Source organism: Caretta caretta, chromosome 6, assembly GCF_965140235.1.
Source record: "Caretta caretta isolate rCarCar2 chromosome 6, rCarCar1.hap1, whole genome shotgun sequence".
NCBI classification, from domain to species: domain Eukaryota; kingdom Metazoa; phylum Chordata; order Testudines; family Cheloniidae; genus Caretta; species Caretta caretta.
Genome location: NC_134211.1, coordinates 99495541 through 99521358, shown reverse-complemented (window position 1 = coordinate 99521358; position 25818 = coordinate 99495541). Strand labels below are relative to the sequence as shown.

The 25818-nt window shown below is 40.2% G+C and overlaps 1 protein-coding gene across 7 annotated transcripts in view; it reads left to right on the top strand.

The window, feature by feature from the left end:
• The window catches only part of EFCAB11 (EF-hand calcium binding domain 11), a 131913-nt gene that overhangs the window by 23205 nt on the left and 82890 nt on the right, over positions 1 to 25818 (top strand). For 3 of the 7 annotated variants that reach the window (XM_075129828.1, XM_048854737.2, XM_048854738.2), the window contains 5 exons: positions 1047 to 1092; positions 4639 to 4740; positions 7257 to 7347; positions 8602 to 8698; positions 8991 to 9435. In XM_075129828.1, coding sequence (XP_074985929.1) covers positions 1047 to 1092; positions 4639 to 4740; positions 7257 to 7347; positions 8602 to 8698; positions 8991 to 9329 — 675 coding nt within the window. In that variant the 3' untranslated portion in view covers positions 9330 to 9435. Of the gene's footprint in view, positions 1 to 1046; positions 1093 to 4638; positions 4741 to 7256; positions 7348 to 8601; positions 8699 to 8990; positions 9436 to 13153; positions 17183 to 25818 lie in introns of those variants that run through there. The other 4 variants (XM_048854741.2, XM_048854739.1, XM_048854740.2 and 1 more) reach the window with 4 other exon arrangements.

The following is a 25818-nucleotide window of genomic DNA, read 5'->3' as shown; positions in this document are numbered from 1 at the left end:
CTTCCCAACTCCAAACTGAGTCATGACTGATAGTAACAGTCTGGAGTTGCCAGCTTCCACACAGCAATCGCCACATGCTTTGCCACTGAGAGGGCAGCTCTCATTTTGGTGTCCTTGTGGAAGGGCAGGGGTGAGCACCGCACACCGTTCCAGGAACATGGCTTTGTGCATCCAAACGTTTTGCAGCTGCTGCTCATCATCCCAAACCTGCATAACGATGTGATTCCACCACTCAGTGATTGTTTTCTGAGACCAATAGCGACAGTCCATCGTGTGCAGCAGCTCCATGAATGCCAAAAGTAATCTGGAATTGTTTCTTTCTGTGGCACCCAGCAGGGCAGGCATCTCAGATTCCTGTTTGGATTCACAGCTCAGAAAGTACTGTATGATCAGTTGCATTGTGTTCATAACTGTTATCACAAGACTGGTGAGCAGTGCAGGATCCATGTTTTTCGGCAGAGATGGTGGGCGCACAGTTTACAGGGGCTGTTGAAAAACGGTGCAAAGGGTAGTCAGAAGCCCATCGAATGATGGGACAGAAAAAACTGCATCATGGGACAGTGAGCCCACACCCATGATGCACTGCAATCCATTCCCACAATTCCTAGTGGCAGAATGTGACAAGTTGTACAGTGGGATAGCTACCCACAGTGCACTGCTCTTTTGATGCTAGAGCACCAATTGTGATGCACTCTGCCGACACAAGGAGCGTTGTGTGAACATGCACAAGTGATGTAATTACAGTGGTTTATGATTGTCGGAGTAACTTGTGTCGACTTAACTCTGTAATGTAGACATAGCCTATAGCTTCTTTTCTGGCCATAGACACACAAATGTTTAATGGGGGGAAGTATTTATATTAAAGCTATAGTACTGAACTAATACTGCAGACGATTTTACAAGATATGCTGTTTAATAGTTATGTGATCAGAATTGAATTTTGTTAATTACAGTTGATACAAATTGAAATAACTATAATGGATCAAATTCACCACATGGTGAAAGCAGGCTCAACAATATTGTCTGGTATATTTTCTCTGTTCCAGGTGGAGGTGGATTCAGTAATGGCCTCAGTGCAACAAAAAAATTCAGGTAATATGCAAACAACAGGCTTTCCTTTCTCTCTAGTCTCTTCTCATTCATAAATTCTGTAATCTTAAAGACTTTTAAAAGAATTTTCTACAGATTAATTATAAAGAGATTTACAGAGGCTGTTGATGAGTCTGAATTATTTAATTACTAAATTCTCATATGATGAAAATTAGCTTTTGGGCTTGTCTTTGGTGCAAGGTTGGCAGTTTTCCAGGAAAAACTTATTTCGGACAGGCACTGGTAAATACCAGTTTAAACTGGGGAAAAGAAAATAATTATTAGAATATACTAATGAAAATTACTGAAAAAATGTTTAACGGTTTGATAATTTTTGGTATATATAATATTTATATAATATTGAAAACTGAAATATGAGTCGTGGTATATACATTCCTTGAGAAAATACCAAACCAAAATGTATAGAGACACTCCGTTGTTCAGTATTATGTTACATATATTAGTATTACCCTTACTGCAGTTGTACTTTTTATTTGTACAACCCTAAATTAATTTCTGAATCTACTGCCTTGTGTGACCACAATTTGAATATGTAACTAAAGCTAAGTGTAATACGTGTGCATTAATGAAACAGTTTTTAAAATAGAAAATGCCTAGAACTGGGACTAACTACTAATAATGGTAAAAACCCATTATTTTACCTGGTAAAACCACCTTAGGTAAATACCATCCCTGCTTTGATGCAGATGTATTGCCTCAAAATTGATTTTTTTAATAGCAAGGCTTTACAGGCTAATTGAAATGGTGTCTTAAATTGTAAGTGGAAAGAGGTGGTTTTTAACAAATAAATGTGCTTCTGCAGTACATGCATCCCAGATACAGCAGCACTGTGCTAGAGTATGAGAATCTGAAAATGAAATTGACAGAAGCTGACTATAAAGAAAAGTAAATCTGGCTAGTCTGTTTTCATAATCTAAACTGAGAGAAACTCAAGAAGTAAGCAAAGCATGTATTGGTAAGTGATGAAAATTGTCTGACAATGTCCCTCTATCACCATTCCATTATTTATCTGTTGGATTGATAAAGAACAGTGAGTCTTATCTGCAAAACTAAGTCCAGACACAAGTACAAAGTTAACTGTTTACTTGGATTTTTAGATTATGGATTTTTAAGTGTCAAGTTGACAGACGAGACGATACTTTATTTTTACCTAGAAATATGGTTTTTTATGTATGGAGGTAGCTTTGTACTCTGTAGTTATATTAGATAAAAAGCCAGTGCTAAGAGATCAATGAATGGGCAGCACGGTACTGTAGAGGTCGTTTTTTAAAATGAAAATTGTATACTATAATTTTCCAGTCTTATGTGCCACTTTGAAAGAGAAAATAAATAAATAAATGGATTTCAGCCTATGTTGCTTTTCTAAGGTTTTACTTCCGTAGTTTTCCAATTGAAAGGGATGCTGCTCAGGCAGGCAAGTTCAGTGTGTTTAGGCATCCCTTGTTGTTAAAGAAATTGTGCATATACAGAACCTAGTAGTTGAAACCAGGATGTGTCTATAATTCTAGACACTGAGAATGTAATCATTTTTAATGTGATGTTTTCAAGAAGCAGCAATGAAAAAAATGTTGGGAACCTGAGAGCTTGTAGTTTAAGGTTTGAATTGAGACAGTAGGTGGAGCTGAAGGAGCTATTCTTCTGAACCATTTTAGAAATAAATGGATATGGAAAAACTGTAAGAAAAATAAACCACAGAGGTCTTGTTATATTTTTTTAAAAAAAGCTAGCTAATACAGTGATGGAAAAATCCCATGCACCGCTACAGACTAGGGACCGAATGGCTAGGCAGCAGTTCTGCAGAAAAGGACCTAAGGGTTACAGTGGACAAGAAACTGGATATGAGTCAACAGTGAGTCCTTGTTGCCAAGAAGGCCAATGGCATTTTGGGATGTATAAGTAGGGGCATTGCCAGCAGATCGAGGGACTTAATCGTTCCCCTCTATTTGACATTGGTGAGGCCTCATCTGGAGTACTGTGTCCAGTTTTGGGCCCCACACTACAAGAAGGATGTGGAAAAATTGGACAGAGTCCAGCGGAGGGCAACAAAAATGATTAGGGGACTGGAACAAATGACTTACGAGAAGAGGCTGAGGGAACTGGGATTGTTTAGTATACGGAAGAGAAGGATGAGGGGGGATTTGATAGCTGCTTTCAACTACCTGAAAGGGGGTTCCAAGGAGGATGGCTCTAGACTGATCTCAGTGGTAGCAGATGACAGAACAAGGAGTAATGGTCTCAAGTTGCAGTGGGGGAGGTTTAGGTTGGATATTAGGAAACACTTTTTCACTAGGAGGGTGGTGAAACACTGGACTGCGTTACCTAGGGAGGCGGTGGAATCTCCTTCCTTAGAAGATTTTAAGGTCAGGCTTGACAAAGCCCTAGCTGGGATGATTTAGTTGGGGATTGGTCCTGCTTTGAGCAGGGGGTTGGACTAGATGACCTCCTGAGGTCCCTTCCAACCCTGATATTCTCTGATTCTATGATTGTCCTTTATAAATCATTTCAATTGTATAAAATAGGTCTAGATCTGTATGTTTCACAGGTATAAGGCAAAAGATTAGACTACATGAGAATTCTGAGTTGAAATTACATTTATTTATGTCTTGACTTGTTCTATTTTTAAAAACTAGGGCATACATTTTTTCCTAATATTTCCTTTTTTGTACAAGTACTTTGCTTTCAGAAATACCAGACAGTTAATTAGGGTTGGATTTAACAAACTATATTTGCATTCCAACCTCTTTTATTTAACTCTCCCTAAAAATCAGATAAATGTACTTAGAAACAAATTTACCCAATCTGTTAGTGTAATAACCAATCCAGTGTTATTATGCAGTTTTATTAGGAGACTCCAAGGAAACCAAACCTGAGGCTACAGAGCATTTCATAGGGCATAGATAGTGCTGGGAATGGTGCCAGCTATATTGTTTGTGCAATACACTCTATGCCTTTATTTGTGGAATGCAAGTGCTATTGACTTTGGAGAGACCACTTCTTTGTCCTGTTCTCCCAGTCTAAGGAAAGATGTCACTGTAGCCAGCAAGCAAGAAAGGGAAGAAATATATTAAGGAATAGGGAAAGAAAAGCCTGGTAAATGGAAATTTAATTTGAGAAAAAAGAAAAGGAGTACTTGTGGCACCTTAGAGACTGACCAATTTATTTGAGCATGAGCTTTCGTGAGCTACAGCTCACTTCATCGGATGCTGTAGCTCACGAAAGCTCATGCTCAAATAAATTGGTTAGTCTCTAAGGTGCCACAAGTACTCCTTTTCTTTTTGCGAATACAGACTAACACGGCTGTTACTCTGAAACCTGTTAATTTGAGAAGAAGTTGAATTTTGCAGATGTCCAGTAGAATACTTTCATGTAACCTAACAATATAAAAGATAATTGTTTCAATTCTTGTTCTTATAATTAATAATAAAGCAGTTATAATTATATTGCATGAGTCATTCATAGTTGCAGTGGGCAAATAAAGAAGAGTGGGTTTTTTTTGAGGAGGTATATTCACATTTTCCATTTTTCTAGGTGTATTACTTGAAGAATTTTTAAAACTTATGAGTACAAAGAAGGCTGCACAACTACACCATAGTGAAATAAGGCAGATATTCACAGCTTTTGACATGCAATGTAAGTCTTTCTTCCCTGCAGAGTTTTTAAAGAGAGACTTCCATACTGAAGCAAATATGCAAAATAGAGCATTAATACAAAGCAAAATGTATTTGGGCAGTATCCTAGATGGGAGCTTCCCAGCCCTATCTTTCTATATGATTCTGTGTTTCCAAGTAAAGTAACTAATGTAATGGCATTGCAGGTAGATGATTAACAGAAGCAGGGACAGCAGGCAGTTGAGGCCAGCAGTAGGGTCCCAGGTTGTCTGTTCCACCGCATGTTTCTCCAGTTTTTGAAGAAAACCATCTCTAGTTATTCACTTACCCCACTTACTGTTATCACTATTATATCTCCATCCTGATTATTGGAACTCCCTCAGGACCCCCTTCTAATGTTTCCCTGCTCACTCATGCACACCTCTTACGCTGCAGATTCCTCTCCCAGGAGATGGGAAGGAATCTTCCCTTCCCTGCTTTACAGATGAAGGGGAAGAGAAAAAGCAGCAAGGATCTTCTTCTATGGCTTATTTTGGGACCCAGGTTTGGTGTTTCTTTTCCTTTTCTGGTAGGCTGTGGGGATGGAATGTGATTCTTATCTTCCTCTCCCCCCTCCCCTAACCAAAGAGGAGAGAAACTTGAGAATAGGCTAGTGAACCAAAGACATGTAGCATTTATACTATCCTTTTCACATGTTTTTTGGTTTTTTTTTTTTTTTTTCTCTCTCTGGCCTGAAACGGGGGCTTGGCCCCTGGGGAATAGAGAGACAGTCAGGTGCTGAAATGAGTCACAAGAAAATGAGAACAGACACAGAGATAGATTTGAAATGGCAGGCTGCAACTTTATTAAAATTTAACATTGGATAGGCGCACTTTCTGTCCCATCTTCCCATACCAGGTATTTTAGATAGGTCCAGTGTAGGGTTTACAGAACATCTATCATATGGCTCGTAACTCAGCATAGACTCTCCAGTGCCTACCCCAAAGGATTCAGCTTGCTCTGCTGAGTCTTCTCACCTTTCCACCAGCAAAGGGGACAGAAGGGACAGACAGAGGGACTGCAGGCTGCAAGGACTTCAGGTCACCCCTTTTCCATAGACCCGGGGTCCACTAGCAACATCCCATGTTTCTTATTTTCTGGTCACTAGCCCTTTGGTCGTTTATCAATCCTGGACACTGGCTGCAAGTTGCACCAAATTAACATAAAGCAACTTAAAAATACAATTTCTATACTAAAGAACTACAAGGAGGGAGCGTGGGTTAAACTAAACATGGGACAAGAGGCCTGATAAACCTTGGACCAGGATTTAAATAAATGATGTTGGGAACCAAGGACCAATTAGTTCACATCTCTCTAGCTGGCCAATGAGCAGTGGAAAGAGGGGCCTACCCCTTTATATTCTCCCCCTTTTATCCAAAGCTGTCAGGCATCTTGTGTATCCAATCCAGTTTCCCATCTGTTAAATTGATGGGTGGCTACTAGCGATTCAGGACAAGAATGCTGCTTCAAAAAGCTTTTCAAAGAGGCTTACACACCTCAGCAGTTACCCCATTCTTCTTTGTTTTGTCCATTATTCTCTCTCTATCTCCTCTCCATAGGTATCCAGCGACAACCCTGTTTGAATTATTGCTTTCTCTTTCAGCTGGATCCTGCAATGAAGTCATAGGTGTGGTCTGCACCTAAAAGTTAGGTTGACATAGCTATGGAAGTAAGGAGTGTGAAAAAACACACCTTTGAGCACCATAACTATGGTGACCTAGTCCCCAGTGTAGATGCAGGTATGTTTGCAGAAGAATGCTTCTGCCATCTTAGGCACTGTCATTCAGAGAAGTGGTGTTCCTATGTCTTCCGGCGGTATAGACTGTGTTTACGCTACAGGGTTGTGCCGGCATAGCTACAGCAACCTAGCTCGGTAGTATAGACCTTTCCATAATCATTGGTGAGTGGTCTCTTTCGTGGATTTTGTTTTGATGTTGTATATTCAGTATCATGACTTCATTGCAGAATTAATCGAGAAGAGAAAATGTACTGTGAGGGAAACCTTATTTAAATACAACTCCACATGTGGAATTTTGATAATTAGCAAATATGGGAAGAAAAATTGGGAAACACATGTAAAAAGTAATTTAGTATATTTTAAAGTGTCCATTTGAAAGTTTTCCCAGTATAAAAGTTTATTTTCAAAATGACAGTTTTTAAAATGAATTCTTAAATATGAAACAGTACAGTACAGATGCTGCAGGGGTATTTCCTTTGAATGGAGTTTTTGGTAGCATACACCAAAATGACAGTACAAAATCACTTTTGAATCACTCATCTTTTGACACCCCCACTACCCTATCCTATGTGGATCCTAGCCATTTCCTAAAATACTTTGGTTGAAATTATAATAACTTCAAAGAGTGTACTTAGTTTCTGAAAATCTACAGGACAGGCTTATGAATATTAATGTATTAAAAATTTGATGTTGGTTCTTGAACAAGCATAACTCTTCATAGTTGGGTTTTTTTATCTTATTTTCCCACTTCTTTAAACAAGATAAAGGATTTTTGACTTTGGAAGATTTCAAACGAGCCTTCAATTCTGTTGCTCCAAAGTTACCTGAAAGGATCATAGTTGAAGCTTTCAGGTAAGACAAACATAAAAGTCTTGTTTGATTCTTGTTCTTAGATAACAGTCTTTAATTTTCTCTTAATTCAAATATATAAAACATTTGGAAACCATAGGTTATGTTCCAGAGCAAAAGATACAAGCTTCAGCACATTATTATTTCAACATCCTTTTATATTACTCCTGTGGGGATTCTGCACCGATGCGGGGGCTCAGAATTCGTATGGCCCGCATTTCTCTGTGTCCCCCGCATAGAAAAATTCAAAAAAATCTGCTGGGGGACACACGCCTCTTGCCCAGCAGCCCAGGCAGCACATTCCAGAGTGCCTGGAGCAGCCTCAGAGACGGGGAAGGGGGGCTGGATGTGCATGCCAGCCTGCCTGCATGATCACCGTCAGGGGCGGGCGGGGCTGAGCATATGTGCGTGCCAACAGGTGTGTGTGTGTGTGAGAGAGAGAGTGTCTCTCCCTCCCCCTGGCTACTGCAGCTCACTGGTGTGTAAGGGTCCGGCGTTTTATGTATGAGGCAGGTTAGAGGTACAAATGTAGCAGGCCTGCCTGAGTTAATTGATTCATTCTCTGAGGTACTAGCAGCCTGACTAGGTAGTTAGTAACATTGTTAAACTTGCTGTTGATGGTTAATTGATCTCATTCTCTGAGGCAGAAATGTAGCACCTGACTTTTAATGTTAACGTTTATATTGTTAGTCAACTGTTCTCATTCTCAGTCAATTCCCCTAGGAGCATAAAACCTGTGAAAGTTTTAAGGCCCCCAAGTTGCCAGAGTGATGTAAAGGAGACTTCTTATAAATGACAGTAAGGGAATCCTCAGCTAGGGAGATCTATGTGCTTACTCACTTTTTTCCTGTGCCAAAGTGTCACAATGTGGTTAGATTACAGGTAAGGACTTATTTTACTTACTCGTTTAAAAAAAAAAAAAAAAAGACGACGACGACTTTGAGGGCAAAATAAAACATTTACCAAGCAGTCAATAAAATGTCAGGACAATCAGAACCAAGCACTTCCCAAAGTACCCAGCCAGGTCCAGATGAAGTTACCAAAGTGCAAAGGGATATTCGTTCTTTTGCATGACGTGAATGGCCATCACATCATGCATCAAAAACAGCTACACCAGCTTCTCAAGCTCGAGAATTCCCTACAAAACGGCATGCGGATGGGGACAAATTATTTTGCACATTGTGCAATGTTGTTCTCAATCATGACCAACGGTCTGTAATTGTGGGTCATTTTGCATCAAAAAAACACAAACTGAAGGAAGATGCGGCTCAAGAGGAAGGCAGAAAATAAACGTCAGAAGACCATTACAGGTTCACTGAAAAACAAAACACCAGCAGAAAAAGAATGTGTGGAGGTGAGTGGAAATATAAGAAAATGTTATAATACAGAAAAATAAGATAAGTAGCATAGAACAGTCATAGCGATGGGGTCTTTTCACTTGCTCTGAGATCTTGAATAGACATTTCTGTTTTTAAACTACTTTTTTTTGTAAGTGGTGACTACATGATTATTTACTATATATAAATCTAAACTGAAGTCTAGAAATTCAGAAATAAATATATAAATAAATGTATTAATCTAAGATGTTACATGGATGGTAAATATTTGTGCTCCCTGAAGATTTATCTAACTACTTCTACTTTCAGATTTGTACAGCATGGGTGAAGACGCTAGCAGGTGCCAACATCCCCTTGTCAAAGACTGACCACCCACTTGTGAGGGAATTTCTTGACAGGAGGGTCCGGAATGGTGGTGTGATTTCTGCTAGGACACAACTGACTGACACATTCTTACCTGAAGTGTACCTCAAAGAAAAGGAAAACTTAAAACAGAAGCGTAAAGACAAGAAAATCGCTGTTAGCTTTGTTGAATGTTGTGATGAGGCAAGATCAGTTCTGAATGTACTCTTTGCACCATTACAACCTGATTTCAGTAGGCAAGTTAACTCTTTTTTTGGTGGATACAGTGTTTTTAGATGCTGTTAATCACTCAACTGTTTCACAGGCTGTAGTCAAAGCAGTAAATGAGTACCAGATTGATTATGAAAATGTAGTAATTGATACTGACAATGCTAATTACATGAAAAAGGCATTTGATTCTGTGTTTTCTACACAGTTTCCAAATTCTGTGCATATAACCTGTTTGGCACATATTGTTAATTTAATTGATGAATCATTTAGAAAGCCTTTTCAGATGGTTGATACATTTGTAAGGGGCTTCAAAAACATGTTCTATAACTCTGTAGTAGGAAAGCGAGGTACCTCCATTTCATGAACCAGAAACTACAAGAGGAGTCTCCAGATGTCAAAGCATCCATGCCTCCTAGGAGGGCCGTCCCCAGACGTACGCAGCAGGCACGGTTGCGTAGGGCACCAGAAAATTTGGGGCATCATTCCCTTCGCTGGTCGTGGCTGGAATCCTCTCTTCTCCGGCCCCTCCCTGGTGCTGGGCCGGTGGACTTCTCCCCAACCCTGCCCCCTCCCTTCTCAGCTGGCCAGCTAAGAGCTCCAGCCCCGGGGGACCAGAGCAGCACAGTCCACCGCTGTCCAGAGTGGAGTCCCTCCCTAGACCCTGTTTGCCTGCGCCGCTCGGTTTCTGGCAGGATCCGGGCCCGGGCCAGGACAAGGAGGAGCAAAACTTCCACATGAGGTTTGGGTGTGGGGGAGAGGAGGAGTGAAGGGTGGGTCTTAAAGTGACAGTGCGCTCACTGTCTCTCACACTTCCCTAACACACACACAGAGTCTGTCTCACGCACACAGTCTGGCTGTCACACCCACATACTTTGCCTCTCATGAGTCACAGTCCCCCAATACTGATTGTCTCACACACACAGAGTCTCACACTCCCCAACACACTCTGTCATACAGTCCCCCAACACACACACACAGTCTCACACACACACACTGTGTCTCTGTCTCTCTCACATGCACTAGCTCTCTCTCTCACACACACATAGACACACACACTCTGTCACACGTGCACACACACACACGCGCGCTCGCGTAACATTATTGTTGTTCTTACTGCTTGGTACTTCCTGTCAAAATGCTTGTGGTGAGGGGCTGCAGCAGGTCCGTGGGCTCTGGCAAGATGCAGCCCCCATGTGACAGCGCGAAGCCTGCCTTGAGCCACTGCCACAGCATCTGCTGCATACGAAGCACGGTGTGTGTTAGCAATGGGGGGGGACTCCAGGGGTCCACATGCAGGGGTGGTGGCTGTGCCACCTCGACACACTGGGGTCAGCAGTGCCGGCTGGGGGCCGCCTTCAGTGGAGCATAGTTTAATAATACTGCGTAGGGCCCCATAAATCCTAAGGACGGCCCTGCCTCCTAGCCCAGGTGGAATACACTGGAACAGCTGGTTCCCTGCTGTCCAGTATCACTCTAAGAACTTTCAGTTCTACAAAGAATTCTTTAATGAATTGCAACAGCAGCTCCCCAGTTTCTGTGCAAACTGTTCAGAAAATGAAGAATGACCCAACTAATTATGCATTGTTGAACATACAGATCACTTTTCTAGCACAGAAATGTGAACAAATTTTCAGTTTAAATCTGACATTTGAGAGCAGGAAGCCTTGCACAATTAAAGCATTTGACCTTCTGGAAGAACTGCAGATATATTTCAGTTCACATCTAGAGCTCCCTTCAGAAAACACCTTAGAGTTCTTCAAATTTAGGGAGGCAGAAAACTTATCTCCTGTTAAAAGATTTGCCTGTCTAAATCTTTTTAAAGAGGCATTCCATGAAGCATCTAAAAAGCTTGACAAATATTTGTCATTTGGACAACCAGGTCTAAATTTTCTCAAAGCTTGTGGGTTATTCAATCCTCATCGTGTTTATATCCTGCCAGAACACTGTGAATGCTTTCAAGCAATACCTAGTTTTTCTGAGGTACCTGAACAGGAGCTAAAATTGTACAGGGAAAAGATAGTGCCTGAAGCTATTCAAAGTCAACCTATTTTTGTAGACCTCCAAGTGTTTTGGCTTTCAATGACTGAGAGAATTCCAAATATTGCCAAGCTGGCCTTGAATTGCATAAATACTGTTAGGTTTCAGAGGAACAGCCGTGTTAGTCTGTATTCGCAAAAAGAAAAGGAGTACTTGTGGCACCTTAGAGACTAACCAATTTATTTGAGCATGAGCTTTCGTGAGCCACAGCTCACTTCATCAGATGTTTACCGTGGAAACTGCAGCAGACTTTATATACACACAGAGAATATGAAACAATACCTCCTCCCACCCCACTGTCCTGCTGGTAATAGCTTATCTAAAATGATCAACAGGTGGGCCATTTCCAGCACAAATCCAGGTTTTCTCACCCTCCACCCCCCCACACAAATTCACTCTCCTGCTGGTGCATCAGCAGGAGAGTGAATTTGTGTGGGGGGGTGGAGGGTGAGAAAACCTGGATTTGTGCTGGAAATGGCCCACCTGTTGATCATTTTAGATAAGCTGTTACCAGCAGGACAGTGGGGTGGGAGGAGGTATTGTTTCATATTCTCTGTGTGTATATAAAGTCTGCTGCAGTTTCCACGGTAAACATCTGATGAAGTGAGCTGTAGCTCACGAAAGCTCATGCTCAAATAAATTGGTTAGTCTCTAAGGTGCCACAAGTACTCCTTTTCTTTTTATAAATACTGTTGCAAATTCTGCAGTTGCAGAGAGAAGTTTTTCACTGTACAATTTGATCTTTTCTAGCAGAAGGAAATCACTAAGTGAGGAAAAACTTGAAGGCTCTTTGTTCTCTGTACTATAATTTAAATGAAAATACTGGATTGAACTGAAATGCAGGACAATGATTAGCAAAACTATAGGACTTTCATATGTGAAAATCTGAGCAATTTAAAATGACATCCTGCTTTTTGTTGTTGTTACTGTTTGGTGTTCTGTAATGTAATTCAAATGAAAATCCAGAATTATAACTGAAATGCAGGCTATTGGTTACCAAATGTTTGTAACTTAACTTTCACGTGTTTAGGGAATGCTGAATAGTTACTGTGACTTTTTTCTGTATTGTAGTTTAAATAAATTACCAAAACAATTGAAACTGGTGTGATTATATTGCATTATTTTGACAAAATATGCAGAATGTTGAAATTTTTGGCACAGAATTTTGAAATTTTTGATGCAGAATTCCCCCAGGAATCGTGTGTGTGTGTATGTGTATATGTGTGTGTGTGTATATATATATATATATATAACATACCATTCAAGAAAAAGGGATTTGTCTGGTATTTTAAATGGACACTATAGGCACTGATTAAATATTACCAAACATGAAAAACTAATACATTGAATCCTACAATGTCTCTTCAGAAGTCTAAAAATACTCATTTTCACAATTTCATGACTTGTTTGAGAAACTGGAACTTGAGAGCTATCTCTTGAAGACTGTGGAACTAACATGCTAGTACATTCTACAAGAGACTACAGGTAAAATTTCCTAAAGTGCTATAATAACTTAGAAACAGGCTTTTGATTGCCTTTTGAACATTTTACCCACAGGCTACTAAGTCACTTTGGAAACTTAACCCCTAATCTATAGTGTTGTATTAATTTAGATGGACTATGTGAGCCAAAGGTATTAACATAACCCAGTCACTGTCCAACATTAAACAGTGTTAAAACAAGGTCTGGGGTTTGGCATACAGAGACCTCAGCCTGTTTAGTACCATGGTAAACACACCATTTTAAAATTCTTTTAACTTCTTATTAAAGATACACAAAAGAAGGAAAAATGGTTAAAGCATTTGAAATATAAATTATTAAGTAAGGCTTTTATATTAACTTTTTTTCTCCTTTCCCTTTAGCTGTGGAGAGACTTAGAAGGAACCCCCTCCACTCCTCCCCTTGTTTGATAGTCTTTTGGATGGTGTCAAAGGTGGTAATAACTGTCCTTTGGGGCAAAAGAGAAGTTAGTAGAAATGGATTGGAGCTGCTGCTGTTAAAGTCTGATACCGTTTTATCCGAAGCGGTGTTCGTGATTCGGCTGGAGCTGATAGATCTGTTAATGCATCTGGGTACCTTTCTCTGGCCTGGTCTGGTAAAGACATATCTCAGGATTAGGATGATGAAGGCCTGGAGTCCCAGGAGATGTGGGGAGGACGGGTGGGAACCATGGTGATGAAGCTTGCTTCAGTAATCTCTGACTGTTTTTCAGCTCCATCTGTTCATTCAGTCTTTTCCTCCCAAAGTCTCTTTCTTTAAAGACCCCCAAAGGGAATGGTGTGTGGAATAGCCCATCCCCTTATTTATTTTGTGCACTAATTAGGCCTAATACACAACACACCAATTTTGGTTCATGAACTTCTGGCCATCATCTGTTTTTAACAAGCATAATTTCAACAGTCCTTTGATTATATCAATGTGGCCTTTTTATTTTAGGCTAATCCAGTTTCTCGGTCTGGTTTTCTGGCACCTATTCCCATCAACACTTGTTGTTACAGGTTATTGTGACATTTTATGATCTCCCACTCACTTTTTACAGTTAAATTTACAATTAGAGTAGATTTGAAGGCTTTATTATCACAACAGCACTCACAAAGAGAAAGTTATTTGATCCACAGTTCAAAAGTTTTGTGGGAATTCTTATATTACAGGAATGTTTCTCCCTCTATCCATTTCAGATGGATGAAGTTCGAGTGATTTATAAAAATGTTCGGGTGGCTTTTTTTTTTATTTTTGGCTATCAGTTGCATAATTAGAGTCCCAAAGCTGCATTCCAGTATGCAGGAAGTATGAGTTTTGTCTGAACTAATGTGATATCATATATATGTTTTGTTCCTATAGAAATTCGTAATAGATTCTTATAATACTCACAATATTCATTGTATTGAGTCTTAAAATGAAATTGTACTGTATTTGTTCCAAAGACTCCATGTGGGTATTTGGTCCAAATTAACAGTTTTGGTTTTAAAGTTATTTAAACGTGATCTTGTAATGGTTGTGAGGTTAGTTTTTGCATTTTGTTGTTTGGGTTTTTTTTTTTTCTGGAGTCACAGTATGGTGCATAGTGAGCCACCCAGCAGAGCAGCAGTCAAAGCATCTTCAGGGTCACTAAAAAGGGGGAGGAAGGACATTAAGTATGGAATAATTTGTATGTTGAGTGACCTTCTTACCTTTGTGCATTAAAGATTTAACACATCACTGTAGGGCTAATCATTTAAAAAAGCTCTTTTCAGGGCATTTTTAAGGATATAGCGCATTGCAGGGGAGTGTATAATATTTGTGGCTGATCAAATAGAAGGTAGGCCAAGAAACATCCATTTATAGTAAGTCTTGTATTATACAAGAAGAAGAAAATGCAACAACCCACATTAATAAAAAGAGGACATAAAAATATTGCTTTTCATGCCTACTAAAGCAGCAGTTATCAACAGGGGGTCAGCAAACCCTTTCAGAGGGCCTGCAGGGCCCCGTGGCTAAAATATAGCTATATCTTGACTTTAGCAAAGCTTTTGATACCGTCTCCCACAGTATTCTTGCCAGCACGTTAACGTATGGATTGGATGAATGGACTATAAGATGGATAGAAAGCTTGCTAGATTGTCTGGTTCAACGGGTAGTGATCAATGGCTCGATGTCTAGTTGGCAGCCGGTATCAAGTGGAGTGCCCCAGGGCTTGGTCTTGGGGCCGGTTTTGTTCAACATCTCTATCAATGATCTGGCTGATGGGATTAATTACACCCTGAGCAAGTTCGCAGATGGACACTAAGCTGGGGGGAGAGGAAGATATGCTCGAGGGTAGGGATAGAGTCCAGAGTGACCTAGACAAATTGGAGGATTGGGCCAAAAGAAATCTGATGAGGTTCAACAAGGACAAGTGCAGAGTCCTGCACTTAAGGAAGGAAGAATTCCATGCACTGCTACAGGCTGGAAACAGTGTGTCTAAGCAGCAGTTCTGCAGAAAAGGACCTGGGGATTAGAGTGGACGAGAAGCTGGATATGAATCAGTAGTGTCCCCTCATTGCCAAGAAGGCCAACAGCATATTAGGCTGTATTAGTAGGAGCATTGCTAGCAGGTTGAGGGAAGTGATTATTCCCCTCTATTCGGCACTGGTGAGGCCACAGTTGGAGTATTGCGCCCAGTTTTGGTCCCCCCACTACAGAAGGAATGTGGACAAATTGGAGAGTCCAGCTGAGGGCAACAAAAATGATTAGGCGGCTGAAGCACATGACTTACGAGGAGAGGCTGAAGGAACTGGGGTTATTTAGTCTGCAGAAGAGAAGAGTGAAGGGGGATTTGATAGCAGCCTTCAACTACCTGAAGGGGGGTTCCAAAGAGGATGGAGCTAGGCTGCTCTCAGTGGTGGCAGATGACAGAACAAGAAGCAATGGTCTCAAGTTGTAGTGGAGGACGTCTAGGTTGGATATTAGGAAACACTATTTCACTAGAAGGGTGGTGAAGCACTGGAATGGGTTACCGAGGGAGGTGGTGGAATCTCCATCCTTAGAGGTTTTTAAGGCCTGGCTTGACAAAGCCTTGGCTGGGACTATTTAGTTGGTGTTTGTCCTGCTTTGAGCAGGGGATTGGACTAGATGACCTTCTGAGGTCTCTTCCAACCCTAATATTCCATGATTCTAAAACCCAGAGCCCGAGTCCCACCATCTCCTGCGGAGCTGAAGCCGGGAGCCGCAGGGTCAGAACCGGGGGGTTGAAGCCCCCATTCCCAGCACCCCCCACGGGGCAGAAGCCCTAAGCCCATGGGAAGAGTTGAGGGGGCACAGAGGTGTTCTCTTCCCCCCTTCTTCCCCCCCCCCCCCCAAAGCTACAGTGCAAGAACAGGGCAGTCCCAGGGCAGCTTCACACACACACCCGTTGGCCAGGTTGGAGGCGGAAAGCCAGACCCAGGCAGTGAGGGACTGCTGGTGCTCTCTGGCTGGTACAATGGAGCAGGCAGCCACAGCGTTCCCTCGTCTCCTGCTGCTACTGATGCAGAGGGTTGAATCTGTTCCTCAGCTCCCAGCTTCCTTTGCTCATGCAGCTAGTAAGCGCCGCCTGGGTGGGGGGACCTGGTCCAAGGCTCACAGAGCCCTTGGGGAACAGGGACCCCTGGGAAGCCCTCCCCACACACAGCCCCATCCAACTCCCTCCCTGCAGCCTGAGCTACCCCTGCCTGCACACAGCACCTAGCTACGCCTCTGCATGCACCCTGAGCAACCCCTCTGTCTGCACACAGCCCCTAGCTAAGCTCTGGCCTGCACCCTGAGCTACGCCCCTGCCCGCACACCACCCTTAGCTACCCCTCTCCCTGCACCCTGAGCTGTTTTCAAACTTTTTGAGCTGAGCCCCCCCTCCTTTGAGTTATAATTTTTGGTTTTGCCCCCCACATACACACATACAACCCAGATAGGCGTGTGGCCTGCTGAGGTGAGGTGTGAGGTGGAGATGGATTGGCACTCCCTCCCTGGACCCCACCGTGTGGAGCTGGCTTGAGCCCCACTAGACTCTGACCACCCAAAACAGAAGTCAAACTACACCTATGCCCAAACCCCCTCCCTCACTGGGCCCTGGAGTTTTTATAGCATGTTGTGGGGGGCCTCAGAAAGAAAAAGGTTGAGAACCCCTGTAGTAAAGGTTTGAAAAATGTTCTGCTGTTACTTTATATTCTCCATTGCAGTCACTTTGGGAACAAAGTGACCCTCATGGATGTGTCATTTAAGGATTCTTTTGCTGTATGAGAAGCAGCTAATGTTTGATTTGTCTGTGCTGTAATCGGTTAAAATCCTTCTCTTGTCATATAACAAATATAGTGACTTACGGTACGGTCTGTACTGGTCTGCTGACCAAAGCAAAGTAATGTTAGTCACGATTAAATAAAGCACACTTATTCATATAATTGGTATTCATATTGTTTTACTCTCTACTACTTGAAATATATTTAAACATGGCTTTGTTTTCTAAAATCATTTCTAAAAGTGTTGGGCCCAATCCTGCTCCCAATTTTGCCATTGATTTATTGGGAATCAGGATTTGATCTCGTATGACAGAACATAACAGAATGGAAAAGGGGACAATACAATTTTGTGATATAACATTTCTCTAGTGAAGCAAAAAGTATGCTGCACTGGTGTTTCTGCTGTGGTCTAGCATCCAGGTTTTAACAGGTAACAGCTTGTAATATATCTTTCACATCACAAAAAATATGTCATACCTGTCATACATGCAAAACATATTGATCAGTAGATACCATAATGCAGTATTGCCAAGTTGTGTGCCTTGTGATTCCATATTTACAAATGTGGTATGAGAGCTGGAAAGGAATATGATACAGACTATGCTACTTGTACTGCAGTTTCAAAGATTATTTCTCACATAATAGTGATCACTTAGGACAATGCATCCTTTGATGACCAAGAGCAGGAGCAAGCTTGAAGATAGGCTTGTTGGGACTAGAAAGAAAAGAGCTTACTGAGTACATTTTGGAACTATATAAAGTTGTCATCTAAATGACTTATAATTTTAAATTAACTTTCTTTCTTAATATTGTAAGCCCTGCAGGTTGGTAAAGATTCTGTCTCTATAGCATTTCATGTACTGCTACATCACTTTAATTTTAAGAAGCTAAGCATTGAAAGTTTGAGATTTTTCTTATAAAAATGAAGTAAAAAAAATGTGAAAGCAGCTGAGTGCCAGAAGAGACTAGAAAAAAGAAAATAATTTTTTTAAAGAAAGAAAATTCAAGGTCATAGCTTTTAATGCCTGTTTAGCTTCTGCTGCTGCGGTATAGGGCATACTTTTGCTGCCGAAGGTCAAATCTTCCAAAGTATTATTTTTAGTAAAATTTAAAAGAAACATATCAATCACTGAAGCCAAGGCCAGGCAAATCTTAAGGAGAGAAGTACAAAGACAGTTGTTACACAACAGGGGAGAAATCCCGACCCCTGAAATACATGGTAGTTTTGTCATTGTCGTCAATAGATGTAGGATATCCTCTAGATACTCCGATGAAGTGAGCTGTAGCTCACGAAAGTTTATGCTCTAATAAATTTGTTAGTCTCTACTGTGCCACAAGAACTCCTTTTCTTTTTAATGTATACATGCATTCATGCACACACACACAGACGTTTGTGACTTGAGATCCTAAAATAGTGAATTACATGCTAACCTCAAAAATGTTTTTGAATGAATCACATTTCAAAACGTTCTTTTTCTCTCTGATCACATGCATTATTTGTCTGTCATTACTATATTGTAATTTACATTAAAACAAACTACCATAATTTCAATATTCAGAGCCAAATGTACAAATCCTTGTGCAACATATGAGCTACTCAAAAAGTGCAAATAAGCATATTAGTAAAACTCAACATTTGCATGCTGAGATCAGAAGAGTACAGGTTTTACACACGCAATTGCCTGACTCTGTGTGTGCAAAAATGCTAATATAAAGATGAACATACATTTTGTTTTACTCTCTCCCAGCAAAATGAGCTTTAAAATGAGTTGCCTAGATTTTCCATTTATGCATTTTTATTACTATTAAAATACAATTTACATTTTTAGTATGATATAGCAAAATAAGAAGGATTACAATGCATAGTGTACTTCTCTAACTCACCAAAAATGAACAGTTAATACCTGTGCTTCACTTTGATATTGGATATGAAGTGTATTTATAAACATAAAATAAACATGATAAGATATACTGAATGAATTTAAACTGGCAATAGATCTTCTCAACCATTTGGTGGTGCTAAATGCTCTGTTTAAGGTAAGAACAGAATAGATACAGTTGATTCAAAAGCATTCCTGGGTATAGTAAGTGTGCAGTTTTTTTTATTTTATTTCAAGGAAATAAGACCAATACGAGAATATTTGCATGTCATACAGATTAATGTAAAATTTCATTTAGAAATTGTCTGCTAAATATATTGTGGGTTTTTCCCCAAAATGTTAATATTCTGTGTAATTTGCTGCTAAGGTTCATGGAAGCTTCAGGTGAATCTTCAATTTATATTTGATCACATTTATTCACCATAGTACATACACAAATATTGTGGTAAAAATGAACTGTAGAGTTCAACTGTTTCTGTGAGCTTACCAGGTGGTATTAGACAAAATGCACATCTGGTGCTTAATCATGGTACATCTGATTGAAATGTCAGTGTTGTAGTAATACCTAGTGGTGAGTGGTTTAATGGTAGGGCACTTATTTATTTTGATAGTCGGTTGATTCGTGAATTAAAACTTTTTTCATAATGATGTTATTCATTCTCTCTTTGAGAGTACATGTATGAATTGTCAGGAAAATTTGAAATTATTAAGCTGAACACTTTATAATGAAAAGTGAACATGGTTTCCTCATTGTATGGTGGCATACCAGTTGTTGCCGGAAAGCACTGCAAGAAATGTTTGCATTTTCTGTTGTGAAACTTTGATTTATGTTTGGTTAACCTAGTTAGAAATATACAGCATTATTAATTACTGCTGTCAAGAAAATATCTGTCTTAGCTGTACCATTTGTGTATAAGAGGAAGATATTTTATTGTTGAATCCTCAAACTGTAATAATAATGTAATAGCAGAACAAAGCTGAAAAATGGTAATTCTTATGAAGATGAAAATGTGAAAGAGCCAATAAATGACATATGTCTGTTAAAAAAAAAGAAAGAATAATGGACATACAGTTTCTGAAGCTAGCAAGCACACATCAGAGCTCATAGATCAGAAGCACTGTATCCCATTCATGATCTGAATTTTATGCTGCTTTGCACTTAAATTAATAGGGTCACATGCCAGAGGTGTATTAATATTTTTGTGTGTTAGTTCTTTCCGCGCTAAAAATTACCTAATTGTTTCATATTTCTTTCTTATAATTATCCAGTAACAAGAAAATAACCCAGTTTTGAGAACCACCCCACAGCAGAAATCTTACGCTCTTTATGCAAGTTTGATTTATAGACATGTACTGCAGAGCAGAGTGAATATGTAACATTCATCTTCCTATGGCTAGTTGCCATGGAAATGTAGTACACAGTACAATATCATTCCAGCTCTGGTGATGCCTGCAGTAGTTTATTCCTTTGTTGTTCTCATTTCTTAAGCAACTGTCTTGCAGCCTTTCATATTATCACAATTAGTCACATACACAAGTTTGTATTGTTTTCTCTTCAAAATGATCTCTAATGGATAAAATACATTTTTATGTGTACATGTGAATATATTCATTGTGAATGTATATTTTTGTTCAATTAATTGGTTAAAAGCTGGTCACGTGCTCAGAAATAACATATTATTGCTCATGAGCTGATACATGTGTACAGTATACCATGTTGGATATCATTGGCTCACATACAGAGATCCAGAGAAAGCTACTTTCATCCAAGAAAATATTTTCTTGCTCTGGCCCTCAAGCTTCCTTTGAAGTTTCCTATCAGGGTCTGGAGTCACATCTCTACTACTTCTCCATAGACAAATTTCCTGCTCTGGGAGGGCAGGAATTAAATACAGCCCAATAGCTCCTCCTGCCTTCTCCCAGACTGCTTTTGCTAGATGAGGAAGAATCCAGAGACTGTCAGAACACCCAGTCTGTCCCTGCCCTTATCTGGTGAGAAGTAAGGGAAATTGAAAAAAACCCATCATTAATACAAAAAATACCAACTACGTGCAAGGGTGATAAATTAACAAAAATATTGCCCTGAGGTAAAAGTGCTCTAGAGATTATGATATTTGTTTAGGAACCAAAGGCTCCTTCTGATATATTCCCTTGAAATTAATCAGTGGGCCTGATCCTGCAGTCTTTACAGGAGTAAGGAATACAAACTAAGGATCATTAATTTTAATAATAACAGTGGCATATGGTTATGCATAACTAGGCCAGTTCATAAATAATAATAAAGGGAAGGGGAATGCTCCTTTTGGGAGAGTTATTTCATAAGGAATAGATCCCTTAATCCCTTAATTTTCGTTAAGAATTTTTCTTGGGTTTTTTTGTTTGGTCTGTATTTGTTATTTTTTTATGGTTAGGGCCATGAGCTTGAATGGATAACATCAGAGTGGCAATTAGTGTTGAAAATCAAATCAAAGCTTTGAAAGTGCCTTTGCAGGAGCAGGACGATGCTTCATTTGATGAAGGTCATGGATAGTCAAGTGAAACTACTTTCCTCAGTTATTTCTTTGGAAAAATTAAAAATGCACTTCAGTGGACAGAAAAACTGTCATAAGTAAATAATTAAACCTACTCCAATTTAAGATGCAGTCTTGAAAATATAGGTTTTAAACAGATATTGTCTAGTACCTAAATCTTTTCCCTTTCTGTGTTCCAGTCCTGCAAACGCTCACTCACAGTCTTAAGTTAAAGCGGGTGGGTTAGATCCATTGAAGTGAGAAGGGGTACTTGCATGCTTAAAATTAAGTATATGCAGGATTGGGATCCAGGAATGCAATTCTTGTGTAAATGTGTGTATATAGTCTTGCATATATGCATCAACTGCATCTGAATAATTAGGTATATTTCTTCCTATGTAGGAATAGGCCATTACAAAAAATGGACCTTTAAACTTTTGAAAACTACACACCTGCACCAAAAACATTACTTAAATGAAATGCTTAGATATTTTCTACTTCTGTGTCCTTCTCTTATTTTAAAGACAGTTTACTTCACATAGGGTAAGCCTATAGAATAGCCTTTACAATGTATAAATATAGCATTCATAAAATATGCCAAATTGACAGCTTTGGAGATTGAATTATTATTTATAAACAACTAGTGTGGGTTTCTTCTGTTTTCGCTGACAGTGTCTCAATTCTAAAAGGGATCATCTCTAAGAGTGAAAGGGTTGTTTGAGACTTATGACAATTCAGTCCATGGTCTCTTTTTCTGGGACTACCAACGAGGATATTCATTATCTTCTGTTGCATTAGCTGTTGGTATAGTACAGCTTCTGTCTACTGGGAATTAGACTCCGGACCACCAAACTCATCTTACGTAGACTACTAAATGGTTATTGGACAGCAACAACTGTTGGTCACGGTCATCCAGTACTAGGTTGAACCACTGACCTGGAGGGGAAAGCTTCAAATACCCCATTAGCTCTCTCAGAATATTCCCCTTTTTATTTAAATGAGAGTTAGTTCCAGTTTTAGGGTAAAAGATCACCAGTATCCTCTAAAATGTACCTTTTATTGAAAGTGTAATCTGTCCTAGATATTTTGCTAGCCCAGAAGAGTCTAGTATAGACTTAAGAAAGGCAAATATGGAGGGAATTTTTCACTTACTCCTAATTATTAATCTAAAGAGTTGCTGTTTATTTGTATTATAGTAGCACCTAGAAGCCTGAATCAAGATCCAGGCCCCCATTGTGCTAGATGCTGTACAAACAGACAGTCCTTGCCTTGGAGAGTTTATGATCTAAGCAGACAAGACAGGCAAAGGGTGGAGAGACAGCATTATAATCCACTTTTAAAGGTGGGGGACAGAGGCACAGAGAAATTAAATTACTTGCTGATTGTCACAAAAGTAATCTGTGGCAGAGTCCAGAATTAAACCACCTCTCCTGAATCCCAAAACAACAACCTTTCTTGTTCTGTTTGGAATTAGAAATCAACTTTCTACAAGTGTATTATTTTCTAATGTGTTTACATCGTGTTCTGACACTTGCTGTCTCTTACAAGTGAATCTCTGTTGCATATCGCCTTCCTCTGTAGCATGGGGCACGGGTCATTTGCTGGAGGATTCTCTGCTCCTTGAAGTCTTTAAACCACGATTTGAGGACTTCAATAGCTCAGACATAGGTGAGGGTTTTTTTGCAGGAGTGGTGGGTGAAATTCTGTGGCCTGCGTTGTGCAGGAGGTCAGACTAGATGATCATAATGGTCCCTTCTGACCTAAATATCTATGAATCTATATTGAGAAAGCTAATATCTGTCTTAGAGAGTACAATATGATTGGTAAGAGGTTACCATAATGCTTCATGCTATCAAAACTTAATTGAATTAATGCCTAGTTTAAAAAAATTGGTGAAAGGGCTTGTACTTTGTTTTTGACATGACATATTAAGTCATTACACGGTGTAATAAACATGCTTAAACTAATTGTCAGTATGTACGAGCACAGTACATACTAGATCATTACAGTTCACACAATCATGCCTTCATTTGGTCCTAGGTATTTTATTTTAATTAAGAGTAAAATATTGGTAAAAGTACATAAACTGTACATGTGTTCTGGTAATCTTTATATTCAGAAAATTGTCAAGGTTTTTAAAAGTATGCATGTTGCTGTCTTACTGGTATTTTTGTGATTTGTTTTTATAACATTTTTCAGAGTTTTAATCAGAATATTTCCCTCAGGAGAGAAAAAAAGGCAACACCACCCATCTCTCAGCCCCAGATCTAGAAAATGTGGCTTCTGAAGCCATAAGAGGAAGCCAATTAAAATGTTCTTCCTAGAGCCTTTGATAAGTTGTACTGACTACCTTCAAAAGGTTTGACAAACGGAGGATTTTGCCCTTGATTCAGCCCTGAGATGACCAGATTGATTTAAAATAAACAAACAAAAAACCTTCAGACCCTTAAATTTTTTTTCGTATCTGGGAGACAGAAAACTGGATTCCATTCTGAAGTAATAGCATGAGATGACTTAGGGAGGTTTCAGTACAGCCCAAAATTCTTTCTGTTAATCCCAAAAGTTTAAAATCTAAGACTTGACCAAATAATAAAGCATATGGTAGATTCTAAAATCCCTCTTCCTTCTGACAAAGGAGAGAGACTAGCAGACTTGCTTGGATGGTAGAAGCGCTTGGGAAGCTGACCAGCTAAAGGGTCTTAGTTGAAAGAGAGAATGTGGCACATCCTTCAACTAGAGGGGAAGGATCGGATGTGAGCTCTGTATCTATATCTCTTTAGCAACTGGTACCAGGACTCACAGTCATGATTCATTCAGACAATGCCCAGGTCTTTGGATACTCAAACTGGAAGAGCAGAAGTCTGTGTGCCAAAGCAAAGATTCTTGTGTATTGACCAGAATTTAATTACTGTTGTCTCTGCCCATTGGAGATTTACAGTCTAAGATATTTCTCTCCCATATAAGTAGTTTTTCTGGTGTTGGTCCTTAGAAATCAAGTTGATTAGCTGACAAGGATATGGCAGGATTCACTCAAGTGAGTGAGAACTATGAGTTAATGTGCTGCAAGTGAAGACCTGTAAACCTTGAATTTTTTATTTGAGTCAACTAAAAAGTCCACAGGTTTCTGGTAACTGTCTCTTGCTATAGATTTCTTTCTGAACCCACTGCATTTAAAAATGTGGGAGATATATGGTTCTCATGCATAACTTCAATGTGGCTTCAGTGGACTTGCTACAAAGACCTTCTGCTAACCATATAGCTGAGGATTCCACTTTCTCTTGATCGAAGGCCCAGCAAACTGCAGTCATTTAAAAAACCTTTTTTTCTGGCAATTTACAGGCACTCCATGTGAGACATGGGTCTTTCATTAGCACCTTCCTTGAGAGCAGACACAGTCCCCTCCCAAAGCATATTTTTGGAGGGGGCTCCCTTTTTGAGTTTGTGTCTTACGAAAACTACCTCTCCACAAGAAGGCCTTGATTGTCTCCATTCTAGATTTCTTTCCGTCAGGCCTACATCAGGATCTAGCATCTCCTATCTTTCAAGTCCAGATCTGTGTACTAGTGGCAGTAAGGTGGAAGGTGGATTGATTCATAGAGGGTTCTTATTTACGTGGTAAAAAAAATTTGTCAAGGCAGTCTGTCACCCAGCCAGTGATTCCTTTTTGGAATCTTGAAATTTTCTGTTTTACCCTCCTTCATCCCATCCTTTGAATTTATGACTGTCATTTTTTTCCTTTCTCCTCTATCTTCCTCAGTCTGTGATAAGGAAGAAGCTTCCTTGAATGGATAAATTGTCTGTAGCTTGTCCCTTATATGGTTTCTTGCTCCTTTCTTTGAAGCATCTGATTCTTAGGGTTGCCAACTTTCTAATCGCACAAAACCGAACACTCTGCCCCACCCCTTCTCTGAGGCCGCACCCCCATTTGCTCCATTCCTCTTCTCTGCATCACTCACTCTCTCCAACCTTCACTCACTTTCACCGGGCTGAGGGAAGGGTTTGGAGTGCAGGATAGGGGAAAAGACTCTGGCTGAAAGTGCGGGCTCTGGGGTGGGGCTGGGGATGAGAGGTTTGGGATGCACAAGGGGGCTCTGGGCAGGGGCTGAGGGGTTCAGAGTGCAGGAGAGGATGCAGGCTCTGGCTGGGGGTGTGGACTCTGGGGTAGAGCGGGGATGAGGGGTTTGGGGCTGAGACAGGGGTTTAGAGTGTTGAGGGGGGTACGGGCTTCAGGAGGGAGTTTGGGTGGGGGGGGACTCTGAGCTGGGGCAGGGGGTTGGGGTGTGGGAGGGGGTTCAGAGTACAGGGTGCTGACGGTACTTACTATGGCTCCCAAGAAGTGGCCGCCAGGTCCTTGCAGCCCCTAAACACATGGGTAGCCAAGGATTCTCCGTGCACTGCCCTTGCACCC